This window comes from Anoplopoma fimbria, chromosome 1, assembly GCF_027596085.1.
Source record: "Anoplopoma fimbria isolate UVic2021 breed Golden Eagle Sablefish chromosome 1, Afim_UVic_2022, whole genome shotgun sequence".
NCBI classification, from domain to species: domain Eukaryota; kingdom Metazoa; phylum Chordata; class Actinopteri; order Perciformes; family Anoplopomatidae; genus Anoplopoma; species Anoplopoma fimbria.
The window spans coordinates 797,447-811,826 of NC_072449.1; the positions used below are offsets into that span (position 1 = coordinate 797,447).

At 41.6% G+C, this 14,380-nt stretch overlaps 1 protein-coding gene across 1 annotated transcript; it reads right to left on the reverse strand.

Annotated features, from left to right (window-relative positions):
• Positions 1–3,965: 3,965 nt before the first annotated feature.
• LOC129091269 (olfactory receptor 4E2-like) lies at positions 3,966–4,898 on the reverse strand. Its single transcript, XM_054598831.1, has one exon. It carries the CDS (start codon positions 4,896–4,898, stop codon positions 3,966–3,968), a length of 933 nt encoding a protein of 310 aa, XP_054454806.1.
• Between the last annotated feature and the right edge of the window lie 9,482 nt (positions 4,899–14,380).

Here is a 14,380-nt window from a genome sequence, read left to right on the forward strand (position 1 = left end):
AATGGAGTAAATAATTGAATAAGGTAATCCGAACAATGTACCACAAGAGATGATGCAATTAGAAGGTCATTAGTACTTTCCACCAGGGCTGTCTCTGTGCTATGATTCACTCTAAATCCTGACTGAAAATCCTCAAATAAACTATTGTTATGTAGAAAGTCACACAGCTGATTTGCGACTGCTTTCTCAAGGATCTTAGAGAGGAAGGGAAGGTTAGATATAGTCTATAGTTAGATATAGGTCTATAGTTAGATATATGTCTATAGTTAGATATATATAGTTAGATATAGGTCTATAGTTAGATATATAGTCTATAGTTAGATATAGGTCTATAGTTAGATATAGGTCTATAGTTAGATATAGGTCTATAGTTAGATATAGGTCTATAGTTAGTTAGATATAGGTCTATAGTTAGATATAGGTCTATAGTTAGATATAGTCTATAGTTAGATATAGTCTATAGTTAGATATAGGTCTATAGTTAGATATAGGTCTATAGTTAGATATAGTCTATAGTTAGATATAGGTCTATAGTTAGATATAGTCTATGGTTAGATATAGTCTATAGTTAGATATAGGTCTATAGTTAGATATAGTCTATAGTTATAGATATAGATATAGTCTATAGTTAGATATAGTCTATAGTTAGATATAGGTCTATAGTTAGATATAGGTCTATAGTTAGATATAGGTCTATAGTTAGATATAGGTCTATAGTTAGATATAGGTCTATAGTTAGATATAGTCTATAGTTAGATATAGTCTATAGTTAGATATAGGTCTATTAGATATAGATAGTTAGATATAGGTCTATAGTTAGATATAGGTCTAGTTAGATATAGTCTATAGTTAGATATAGGTCTATAGTTAGATATAGGTCTATAGTTAGATATAGGTCTATAGTTAGATATAGGTCTATAGTTAGATATAGTCTATAGTTAGATATAGGTTAGATATAGTCTATAGTTAGATATAGTCTATAGTTAGATATAGGTCTATAGTTAGATATAGGTCTATAGTTAGATATAGGTCTATAGAGATATAGGTCTAGGTTAGATATAGGTCTATAGTTAGATATAGGTCTATAGTTAGATATAGTCTATAGTTAGATATAGTCTATAGTTAGATATAGGTCTATAGTTAGATATTAGATATAGTCTATAGTTAGATATAGTCTATAGTTAGATATAGTCTATAGTTAGATATAGGTCTATAGTTAGATATAGTCTATAGTTAGATATAGTCTATAGTTAGCCAACACCTCTGGATCAAGAGTAGGTTTCTTAAGAAGAGGTTTAATTACAGCTAGTTTGAAAGTCTGTGGTACATGGCCTGTTAATAAGACAGATTGATCATTTCTAATAAATAATTGCTAACTAAAGGTAAAACTACCAGAAAGTCGGAATCGGGTCTAAGAGACAGTTGGAAGGTTTAGACTTAGAAATAGTTAAAGTCAATTGTTGAGGTCGATGGGAGAAAAGCCATCTAAATATATTTCAGGTTCTACAGCTGTTTCTAAGGTTCCTGTATTTGAGGATCGATCGGTACTGGTTGAGGGCAGGAGATTATTAATTTAGTCTCTAATAGTTAGAATCTTATCATTAAAGAAGTTCATGAAGTCACTACTACTGAGGTTTATAGGAATACACGGCTCAACAGAGCTGTGACTCTCTGTCAGCCTGGCTACAGTGCTGAAGAGAACCCTGGGGTTGTTCTTATTTAAATCTATTAATGCTGAATAATAGGCTGCTCTAGCATTGCGGAGTCTTCTGTTATATTGAGAAACGGTATTGAATTGAATAAAGATGGAATAGCTTCTTTAAACTTATTAGATAGACAACTATTGTAAAACTTTCGCCAAATATCGTACACTTTTATAGAAAGTATTCAAAGTTATTTGGTAATGGTCCGATAAAAGAGGGTTCCCTGGAAAGACTATTACATTTTCTATTTCAATACCATATACCAGAACAAGTTCGAGGGTTAAAACAGTGAGTCGGTTAATGTACACACTGACAGAAGCCAATCAAATCTAATAATGAAATAAACGCAGTACTAAGGCTATCATTATTATTGTTATAAATAATTACTTTATATGAAGCTTAGCGGAAATTCAGTCAGGAAGACTATCTTTACGCTCTTTGTCATTCATAATCTCAGTTACTCTCTCCTCGTGACTACTCTATCAGCTGATTGTGGGTTTCACTTATAGTTAACCAACCAGAGTCTGCCACGGTTTCTTTAAGCCAATCACATCGTTGCTGTCAAACTTTAAAATTGATTTCCTTTCTGCTGCTGTCAGTTGTCATTCAGAACTGTAAAATATGACCCATTATGTGTTGTTAGAGGAGAGGACAAAGGTTCATATATTCAGGTTGACTTGTTGGTCCTGGATGTTGTAGTTAAACCAAAACATCCCAAATAAAAGATGAAAAGTCATCTCCTGTTAATTTGCTCATTTTTAATTTCAAAGCAAACAAAAGGACGTCTTTTGTAAAATGTGTCCGTACGTCTCCAGATCCTCCACGTTCATATTGTGTTCTATAAAGTAAAGTTCTAAGCCCCCTGTTGTTCTGGGGTGGTCCTGGTCCAGGATCAGCTCTCTGGTTTGATTCCTCTGGTACTGAGTAGAGCAGATTGGAGGTTGAGTTGTGTTCATCCCATCCGTTATCTGTACAGTTTTCATATTTTCCTTAACCCAGGCTCAATGACTTTATGTTCCTAAGAGGCCTGTGGAGGCTGAACAGAACCTCATGACCCTCCAGAACCTCATGACCCTCCAGAACCTCATGACCATCCAGAGCGGTTCCCTCCGTCTCCCTGCTGGTCACCATTATGGGTTTCATGGCCGTCTGGATTCTGTCTTTTGTTTCTAACAAGATTCAGCTCATGGAAAGTCCCAGGTTACAGTTCCTTAAGTTCCCGTAGTGGAACCAAGCTGAGTAAGCATGTTAGTAAACTTTATACAACTGAATTTCAGGGTTTGGCCGAAAAAAAGAACCAATAAAAACATACAACCATTGAGTAAAAATGAAAGAAGGTTTCAGTAAAAGGTATTTGACCATCTGGCCAGCAGGTGTGATGGTTTGTTGAACCTTGACCTCTCTACAAGTCTGACCACAGTTCACATCCCCTTCACCAACAAAATATTGCGTCATTTCGAGAAACCTGCTGATATAAAATACAAAATAAAATCTGCTGATCAGGTCATCAAAAATGAATTTAAGTGGATTAAACATGAGGCGGACACAAACAGCGTGGTGTTGTGATGAGTCCACCAACTGTTATTCTGCAGACTCAAACCACAGATCCACAGAGGAGGTCAGGGGTCACTCCCATTGGACTCATGAATATGGACTGAAAATTAAACTGTGAGTGTTTTGATAAAAAGTATTCAGCAGTTCTTTACAACAAGAAAGGACTCTTTGCACTAACATGTAACATCGGTTCTGAATCAAGAATTCGTTGTAATCCAAGCAAATATTTACCGTGTCTGCATAATAACCACATGTTCTTATTTTATAAAGAAGGCTTTAACCTTTTACAAATAATAAAAAAACAAACAAGTAAAAGTCAAATGAATGATAAAAACTACAGGAATGTACTGTACTTACACAGGGACAACAAATGAATCACAAAAAGAGGTAACGACAGAAAAATTATCCTATAAACCTTCTCACATATTATTATAAAAAAACCTCACGAACAAGCTACACCGTCCAAAAGATAAACCGACCTTAAGGTAAAAGTAGAAGAATTAACCTTGAGAATTCTGTTAAGCGACTAATAAACAGGCGGTGAAAGATTCAAATAAACTTTATTTGTTTAGTTTTAACTCTTCATGGACATATTAATACACACATTAATACACACATTACACAGTTATCATAACCGATAACACCACGATCATCAGAGCATCTCGTCTATGAAATAAATGTTAGATGACAGATGAGACAGGAAGTATTCTACACTCTTTTACCAAAAGCAAGACTTTTACATATGATGCGTATTTTGGACATTTTCAGTCCGTACAGTAAAGGGTTAAAGAGCGGTTGGCATGTAAGCCAGTATAAGGATAAAAAAATACGTAACATGTTAGGAACACCGTTCATATTAAATCTGCCCTGAACTATTTCAAAGAAACACCCAAAGGAGAAGTTGAGCAGGGAAGCGAGATGAGGTGTGCAGGTACTGACAGCTTTCTGTCTGGTCTGTTTAGAACCAGAGAAACAAACTCTAAGAATCTTCATATAAGAGTAAATAATTAAAATGATAAGACCTAAGGATACAGTAAAGATGTAAACAAGTCCATAGACATTATTGACCGTTGTGTCATAACAGGCCAGTTTAACAATGGGGTAGTTGTCACAGTACACTTTGTTAATGATGTTTCCACACAGCTGTAAAGGGAAAGTTAAAGAAATCATGACAGCAGTGGGAAGTACACTATACAGCCACACAAACACAGTGAGGATGGCAACCTTTTTGGAAGTCATATGTTTATTATAATGTAGAGGATAACAGATAGCAAGATATCTGTCATAAGACATGATGGCTAAGGTTAAAAATTCTACACTTCCATAGGAGTACAAACAGAAGATCTGCAGGAAACAAATTGGAGCAGAAACAGTGTGAACGTCAGAGAGGATCTGAACCAGAAGGAATGGAAACAACCCTGTACTTCCATACAGTTCATTTACAAACAGGCTGCACAGAAAAAGGTACATAGGTTCATGTAAGCTTCTGTTCATACAAATAACCACAATGAGCAAAACATTGGAACAAATAATTAAAATATAAATAGCCAGAATAATCAGGAAATATAAGTATTTTAAAAACCTGGTATCAAAGTAGGCACCCAACGTAAAATATGAAACCTGTGTGAAGTTTATCATCATTCTCCTTTTGATTCTTAAAACAATCAATAACACTGCTAAATGTCACACTGACTCACTCCAAACTGAGATCAGACACCCATTCTCCATCTTTAAACCTTTTCAAGTCAGGGTCGCCCACAGCAACAGTCTAACATAATTATCAGACTACACCCTGATTGTTACTGGTTCCTTTTTTTAAATTACATATTAATTTCATCATGTAAAAATTAGAGGAAATATAAGTATTTAAAAATCCCGGTGTCAAAGTAGGCACTAAATGTAAAATATGAAACCTGTGTTGAGTTTATCATCATCCTCGTTTTTACAGTTATTATGAAACACTTTCTCACAGCTTTGTGAAAGTTTAACAGGTTTAAATGCATAACAGAGAAATAAATCATCAATACTATATAAACACATCTCAGTGTATAAACACCAACCACATTAATCTGAATGAAAACAAATATCACAAATCCAGCACGGTTACATTACTTTTTTAAAGTCAGAGAAACACAGACTGAGTCATTGGATGACCTCACATTGATCTGCTCACCTGTTAAAGTCACACTGACTCACTCCAAACTGAGATCAGACACCCATTCTCCATCTTTAAACCTTTTCAAGTCGGGGTCGCCCACAGCAACAGTCTAACATAATTATCAGACTACACCCTGATTGTTACTGGTTCTTTTTTTCCATTACATCTCTTATTAATTTTATCATGTAAAAATTATACATGGATACAATACAGATGATTCATGCATGGTAAAAAAACAGCAATTAAATTCAATGCAAGAGGAAGATGCAGGATACAAAATCTATTTGAAGGTGAGAGCTGAAGATCCTGTAAACAGGAGCCTAAACCAAGGCCGACAACCTGGACCTGAACCAAGAACGGTGCAGAGAAACAAATATCAATATATACAAATTTTTATTTGCAGTTTAAGAAATAATGTCTAAATATTTAACGATTAATAATAACTCAATTATAAATCGTAAACCCATACATCTGTATAAAAAGTATGATAGTACTCAGCTTCTGTGATAAGACATCATTAATATAAGTAAGATAATTGAACTTTAGATTCAATTAGCACGCAACCCAATTTGAATTAATAGATAACCTTATCGTGGTGGAGGTGTTTGTGTGCCCCAGTGATCCTGAGAGCTGTGTTATCGGGGGCAATAGCTCCTGGTAGGGTCTTCCATGGCAAAGTGGTCTCAAGGGAGGGGTCAGACTAAGAGCGATTTTACAGACCTCAAATGAAACGGACAATGCTGAGTTTTGCCACCTCGCCCGTAAAAGGGAAACCGGGGCACCCTCCTGGAGCCACACCTGGGAGGAGAGCTTGCGGGCGAGTGTCTGGTGGCCGGGCCTTGGTGCAAGGGGCCCAGCCAAGACCAGCCTGAAAAATCTACATTGAGCCGCTGCCCTGTGGGCCAACAACCCGCAGGGATAGGCATTGGGGTCCGGGTGCAATGTGAGCCGGGCGGCAGGCAGGGGCAGGAACCTGGGCGTGCTGACCCCCGGCATCGCAGACTAGCTCTAGGGACGCGGAATGTCACCTCTCTGGCGGGGAAGGAACCAGAGTTACTGCGGGAGGTGGAGCGGTACCAACTAGATATAGTTGGGCTCACCTCCATGCATAGCACTGGTTCTGGAACCAAACTCCTGGAGAGGGGCTGGACCTTTTCCAGAGTTGCCCAGGGTGAGAGGCGCTGTTTTGGAGTTTTACTCGGAGAACGAGAGGGTCGCCTCCCTGCGACTACAAATCGCGAGGGGGAAGTCTCTGACTGTCGTTTGTGCCTATGCACTAAACGGCAGTTCGGAGTACCGAGTGGTGCTTTGTTGTTGGACTTCTGTGCTAGTCATGGACTGTCCATATCAAACACCATGTTTGAGCATAGGGAGGTTCATAAGTGTACTTGGTACCAGAACACCCTAGGCCAAAGGTCTAGCATCAACTTTGTAATTGTGTCAACTGATCACCACCTGGTGGTGGGTTGGATCAGGTGACGGGGGAGGCTGCCGGACAGACCCGGTAAACCCAAACGTGTGGTGAGGGTGAACTGGGAACGTCTGGCTGAGGACCCTGTCCGCGAGGTCTTCAACTCCCACCTCCGGGATAATTTCTCGTGCATCCCGGGGGAGGCTGGAGACATGGAATCCAAGTGGGCCATGTTCAGATCCTCCATTGTGGAAGCTGCTGCTAGGAGCTGTGGTCGGAAGGCGTCCTGAGACTGGCCTAGGGATCTCCTAATTAAGTGGTCATCATTATCATCAAATAGGGTGCTCCTCTTCCAACGACATCATGCCTTTTATGAGAAACATAACATGGTCAGCCTTCACACATAACTTTATTATCAGCACGTCACATGCAGGTAACATAAAGCTGATTCACTTTCCAGTTTTACATTCCAGACTTTCCGGAGCATCTTTCCTGAGGCCAGCAGTATCAGTATCAGTTTCCCTTGTCAGACCCTGATGCTTTCTTAATCAAAGCCTCATGGGTAAATGTATGGACTCAGCTAAGATGTATAAGCGTAAGGGTTTAGCAGTTTATACGGTAAAAAAAGACATTATTTGCTTGGAGTACTTTTGCTTTGTTTTTGTTCTGTTGGATTGCCTCTTTTACTTGTTCTCATAAATCGTGTGCCTTCATTTGCTACTGCATTGGTGGTTGCATTTTAAACCTGCCTATTTTCGCATTTGTTTTGCCGGCATTCAATTTAATATTAGATGGTACGATCCTCTTTATCAAGTATGTTTGCTAATTGGGCCATCAAATTACTGCTGAAAAGTTTGCTAAACTTCTACCCAGTTATCAAAAGCAGACAGCCTCTTACTCTTTAATGCATATGATGCTAACAGAACAAGAGCAGGCGTTTTCCGCTTAATTTGATGCTCTTTTGCTACTTTTTAAATTCATGATACATTACCTACGTTTAAGGCCCCTACTTGCTCCACTTCTCCTTATTTCTTACCCCAGGTAATTTCCTTTGTCTAAATCCTGGTTTGTCTATCATTTAGTGGTGATCCTCACGAAAAGTAACTTATCACCTCAGCATTAGTCAGGGCATTCTTTAAGAATAGGGGCTGCTTCTTCATCATTCATATAACTGGTGGTGGTGTCACTTTCAGATAGTGTCTTGCAATATTGGCATGTAATTTAATTTGTCCCATAGCATGGGATAACATTATCTTAGTCACGCATAATATTCAGTATATTATCATTAAAGCTACTTCTATAGTCCTATTGTTTAAGCGGAAGTTCTCTCATTCATTGTATCATGCCTTTGCACTCCTGTCTAGTCATTGAGTCAGACTATTCTCTGGTCTAACTTGTCTGTATTATCAATTTGCTGGTCTAACGGACCGTTTTCTCAATCTCCCGGTCTAACAGACCAATTCTCAATCTCCTGGTATAACTTGACCATTTTCTAATTTCCTGGTCTAAGCTGACCTGGTCTAAAGTGACCTTTACTCATTTCCGTTGTCTAACGTGACCGTTTTTCTATTACCGAGGTCTAATGTGACCGTTTTTCATTTCCCGGTCGGAATGTCACCTAGTCCTGAGGACCAAAATTCTCATCTTCTGGTCGGAAGTGACTTAGTCTAACTGGACTGTATTCTCATTCCCGGCTAAAAAACAAAACAAAAACATATATATGTATATATATATATATATATATAAAATAAATAAAAAGGCTCTCCTCTTCTTTATCCGGTGTCTGGGGATTCCTACGATCTCTCTCTGGTCTATCTATACCCTGCCATCCTGTTTTGTTGTCTTAGCTGACCAACCATTTGTCAGGTCGGAGCTGCATGGCACATTAGATGGCAACAGATGGCCATAGTCGACGATTCAGGAACAAAAGGCCAGAGAAGAGGCAGAACCAGCAGAGCCACAAGGGAGATCTGATGTACAGGATTCAAAGTTCTCAATCATATTTGTGGTAATTTAGAAACCAGCTGAAGGAAGGCACTTCTTCAGGTTCATGCTTCTCAGACCGGCTGGATGTCCTCTCAGCTTGTGGTCATGTTTGCGCTTGGAGTGGGCCTTCGAGACTGCCGATGGACAGAACTGCCCCCCAAGGTCATAAAACCTTGTAGGGTCAGCCTTACCAAAGGTCTTATAGTTTATTTATTGGGTCGTGGTCAAGATTTACCGCCAAATCTACCCTAAAACTCTCTCCAGACACATGGTAAATTGAGAGTTCAACCATAAAATGACCTATAGGTTCCTGAGAGCAGTCTCTGGACAAAGTTTATTAAATCGGGTTGAGTCATTGTTGTTATTATCACATTTAAATTTTATCATCTTTCTGTGGATGTTCGCTACAGGACTGACACAAATTCATCTCCTAATTCAGCCAATTAGAAGCTGCTTTTAGCCTCATGCCTCGTTCATACAACACAACTTTAGCCCTGATTTTCTGCTCGCCGACAATCTTTGGAGTTTCTGGGCAAAAGCCACTAATCAGAGGCAGATGAGCGTCAGCTCGGTGAGTGCATTCTGGCACTCCAGTACTATGTGTGAACTGTGTAAAGATATAAGCCGTTGCATCATAAACAAATACCAGATATCTAGCATGCTAAATATTTAAATATGTTGCATAGGTTGTCTGTTCATTTCATGTGAAAACCACAATGACTTCAAGACTCTCTATTATAAGACGGTTGTGTAGTTTAAATAGTGCAGTGATCTGACCATTGTGAAAGTTTTGTAGTGTGAACTTGGCTGTAGTGTTTTGGGGGATACAGACCCTGCTCCCAGGTGTTAAAGTGACTTGAAGACACTGGGCTTGGAGATCATGAGAACCATCTCTGGTATTCCCTTATATTTTGCAGAGCAAATTCTTTTGCTGATGTTCTTCTATAGTGGATACTAACTTAGGTGCACATCACCATCCAACAACATCAATTACCGACATAACAACTGAAACTCTGGCAGAAAATTTGTTGTCAATGGTGGAGAACATCTCGGTCTCAGGCGCTCACATGGATAACATTGGATAAACCGAAGAGGGGTTGATTAAGCTGCTTTTCTGATCTGAAGCCAAGTAGTGCTTTGTGACTCCCAGAAGGTTACTGCCAACGCCCAAATTTAAAAATGCATCATCAGGATCAGCACATTGAGCAAGCTCACTGATTACGCACTCAAGAAAATGTAAATGTTATGCAAGTTGAGAATGAGGGAGGAGTTGGAACTGGTTGTATCCGGGGTGTGATGGGTCTGCAGTTATGTCTCCCGCCCGTTTCCTGATTCTTGAGATGTACAAGTCCTGGATTGAGGGCAGGCTGGCACCAATAAGTCTCTCTGCAGACCTGACTGTTCGTTGTAGTCTGTTCCTGTCCTGTTTGGTGGCCGATCCAAACCGCAGTGATGGAACCGCAGAGAACAGAATAGATGATGGCGGAGTAAAACTGAATGCGCAGCTCCTGAGGCAAGTTGTACTTCCTGAGCTGGCGCAGGAAATATAGCCTCTTCTGGGCCTTTTTCCTGAGATATTGTGGATCCCAGAAACTTGAAGGAATCCACAGCCGACACAGTGCTGTTGAGTATGGTGAGGGGGGCAGTGTTGGGGGGCTTCTCATAAAGTCCACTGTCATCTCCACAGTTTTGTGCTTATTCAGTTCCAGGTTGTTCTGACCACACCAGAGGGTCAGCTGATCAACCTCCCGTCTGTACACAGACTCATCACCGTCCCGGATGAGGCCGATGACAGTTGTGTCGTCTGCGAACTTCAGGAGTTTAACAGATGGGTCAACTGAGGTGCAGTCATTGGTGTAGAGGGAGAAGAGCAGTGGGGAGAGCACACATCCCTGGGGGTCACCGGGGCTGATAGTCCGGGCGCTGGTTGTGATTTTTCCCAGCCTCACCTGCTGTGGCCTGTCTGTCAGTCCACAAACAGAACCCTTGTGTATGTCCCTGGGGAGTCGATGTGTTGCAGATGGAAGAAGATGGATGGATGGAAGATAAGATTAGATAAGATAATTTGCACGATTGCAGCAGCAGAGAGTATAGTATAAACAAGAGACATGAGTAAAAAAACACGATCAATAACAGGTATTATAAATAAGTAAATAAGCAAGAACACAGTAAAGAATAATAAATAATTAAAAAAACATAAAAAATCCAGAATAACTAAAATATTATATAAACAGACAGATTCATTGTTATATTGCACAGTGGATTGCACATATTTTTATATTGCACAGATTTATATAGTTGTTTTTTAGTGTCATGTGGTCTGCTGGGAGCAGAGCTGGTTGTGCAGCCTGACAGCAGCAGGAAGGAAGGACCTGCAGTACCTCTCCTTCACCACCGGGGGTGAAGCAGCCGGTGGCTGAAGGAGCTGTACAGAGCTGCCAGAGTGTCCTGCATGGGGGGGGAGGTGTTGTCCATCAGGGATGACAGCTTGGCCATCATCCTCCTGTCTCCCACTACTTCCACTGTATCCAGTGGACACCCCCAGCACACTGCTGGCCTTCTTGACCAGTTTGTTAAGTCTCTTCCTGTCGGCTGTCGAGATGCTGCTGCATAGAAGATGGCTGATGCCACCACAGAGACAAAAAAGGTCCTCAGGAGTCCTCCCTACACTCCAAAAGACCTCAGTCCCCTCAGCAAATACAGTCCAGTCCAGTTTATTGCTCAAGTGAACACCCAGGTACATCTCACAATCTCAATGTCCATTCCCTGGATGTTCACTGGTTCCGGAGGAGAGTGTTTACCCCGGCGGAAGTCCACCACCAGCTCTTTGGTTTTACCAGAGTTGATCTGGAGGCAGTTCCGCTGGCACCATCCTATGAAGTCCTGGTTCAGTTCCCTGTATTCCCTGTCATCACTGGCGGAGATGAGGCCGACGATTGCAGAGTCATCAGAGAACTTTTGCAGGTGGCAGGTAGCAGAGTTGTGTTTGAAGTCTGAGGTGTAGATGGAGAAGAGGAATGGAGCGAGAACGGTTCCTTGTGGGGCCCCCATGCTGCAGGACACCAAGTCGAACTCACACTCCTGTATCCGCACATACTGTGGACGGTTGGTGAGGTAGTCCAGGATCCATGCAGTGAGGTGGTGGTCCACCCAGGTCTGTTCCAGCTTGTCCCTCAGAAGCAAAGGCTGGATGGTGTTGAAGGCACTGGAGAAGTCGAAGAACATGACTCTCACAGTGCTTCCAGCCTTTTCCAGGTGAGAAAGGCATCTTTGTAGCAGGTAGACAACAGCGTCATCCACCCCGATGCCAGGTTGGTAGGCGAACTGAAGAGGGTCCAAAGATGAGCTCCCCAGGGGGCGGAGATGCACAAGGACCTTTCATAAGGTGGGATGTTAACCCCACCGGCCTGAAGCTGCTGAAGTCCTTGGGTCTCGGGGTCCTTGGGACTGGTAACACGCAGGATGTTTTCTCTCCCCAGCTTTAGGCTCAGGTTGAAGACGTGCTCCACTATCCCGCACAGCCGATCCATGCAGGACTTGAGGAGCCTTGAGCTGATTCCGTCTGGACCCGTGGGTTTTCTCCCCTTGATTTTCTTAAATTGTTTTCTCACCTGGTTAGTTGTGAGGGAAAAGTTGTGGGGTGGGTGCTGTGTGCTGTAGGTCATTGGAGGGGGGGTTGGGTGCTGGTCATAGGATGCAGTGTATGAGGAGGGTGGAGGGGAGCCAAGTGTTGTGGGAAAGGAGGAGGGGGGGAATCTACAGGGGGCAGACGACGGGGGTTGCAGCAGCATGGAGGACTGGATGGGGGGGGGTGGATGACTGATCAATTCTGTTAAAGAATAAGTTCAGATCATTCACCCACTTTTGGTCCGCCACAGGCTGTTGGTTGGGCCCCTTGGGCCAGACATTTGCCTTGAGGCCCTTCCAGACCCCGTTTATATTTTTATGCTGCAGCTGATCCTCCATTTTCATCCCTTAGTTGTTTTTCCCTTCCCTGATCTTCCTCCTCAGCTCCCTCTGCACAGTCTTCAGCTCCTCCTTGTTTCCTGATCTAAAAACCCTCTTCTCCTTGAGGAGGGCCTTTATTTCAGGAGTGATCCAGGGTTTGCTGTTGGAGAAACACCATACAGTCCTGGTGGGTACGGTGTTCTCCACACAGAAGTTAATATAGTCTGTGATACAATGAGTGAGACTGCTGATGTCCTCCCCATGGGCATCACTGAAAAGTTCCCACACAGTCGAGTCAAAACAGTCCTTCAGAGCCTCATCAGCCTCACCGGACCATCTTTTCACTGTGCGAGTCACAGCTGGCTGCCTTTGTACAAGAGGTTTGTTAGCAGAGGGGGGAATATATGAAGCTATCGTGATAACATGCGAGAATTTCTTTGGTAGGTAGTAAGGCTGGAGCCGATCCCAGCTGTCATTGGGCGAAAGCAGGGTTCACTCTGGACAGGTCGCCAGACCATCACAGGGCTGATATATATAGACAGACAACCATTCTGGCTCATATTTAGACCTCCAAGCAATTTAGAGTAATCAATCAACATAAACTGCATATCTTTGAACTGTAGGAGGAAGAGAACCCACGCTGACACAGCCTGAACATGCAAACTCGCAGAAGGCCCATCTAGCCCAGGAATTGAACCTGGGCCCTCTTGCTGTGTGGCGACAGTGCTAGCCACCACACCGACGTGATATTAATCACTCCAATCTTAATCACAGGTTTTATACAGAGTTCTTGTCATGGTGTACAGGGACCTATTATTTCATAAACACAGAATAATTTAAATTTAATTTAGATTTTAGGTCCACGCTTATTGATCTGTTTTATTATTATATTTTTTTCTAAGATTATTTTATTATTTGACTCAAATTTATTTGGCCTAAAAACATCAAACTCATTTACATCTGTAAATGTAATTGTTTTCACCTGACGGTTCAGATGGGCATAGGGGAGGTTAAGCTGTATGAAGTGGTGGCTGTTCCTCTGTCTCTGCATCCTGGATCTTGTTGGATGATAGTAGTTTGTTTGGATCGCATTCTTCCATCTCTCAGTCTGGGGCAGTTGCTTCACTTTCTCTGTTATCCTCTTCTCCATCTCTTTCTCTTTCCCTTTGTAGCAGCAGGGGTAATGATGGCATCTTTGCGATATTAAAATATCTGCTAGTCTTTTCTTATAATGTCTCTTTTTCTCAATATAGCTGGAATAATTCTTAAGCACATTGGTACATCGCAGGTCGGAGCTGCATGGCACATTAGAAGGCACCGGATGGCGTAAAGCGGGGCAGGAACACAATTACAGAGAAGAGGCAGAACCGGCAACCATTTGTACATATATTGTGATATTGTGATTTTAGCTGTTTAATGTCAGCTAACGCTAGCCTGCTTGCAACTGTGGGGCAACTGTGGCTCTGTGGTAGAGCAGGGTCCTCCTTCAATCAGAGGAACGACGGTTCAATCCTCGGCTCTGCTAGTCCATGTCAATTTGTCCTTGGGCAAGACACTTAACATCAAGTTGCTCCCCAAGGCTGTGCCAGCGGTGTATGAATAGGTATGAATGTAAGTTAA

Coding starts and splice junctions, on each gene's coding strand:
- LOC129091269 (XM_054598831.1), bottom strand. CDS start 4,898: ATGATGATAAACTTCACACAGGTTTCATATTTTACGTTGGGTGCCTAC.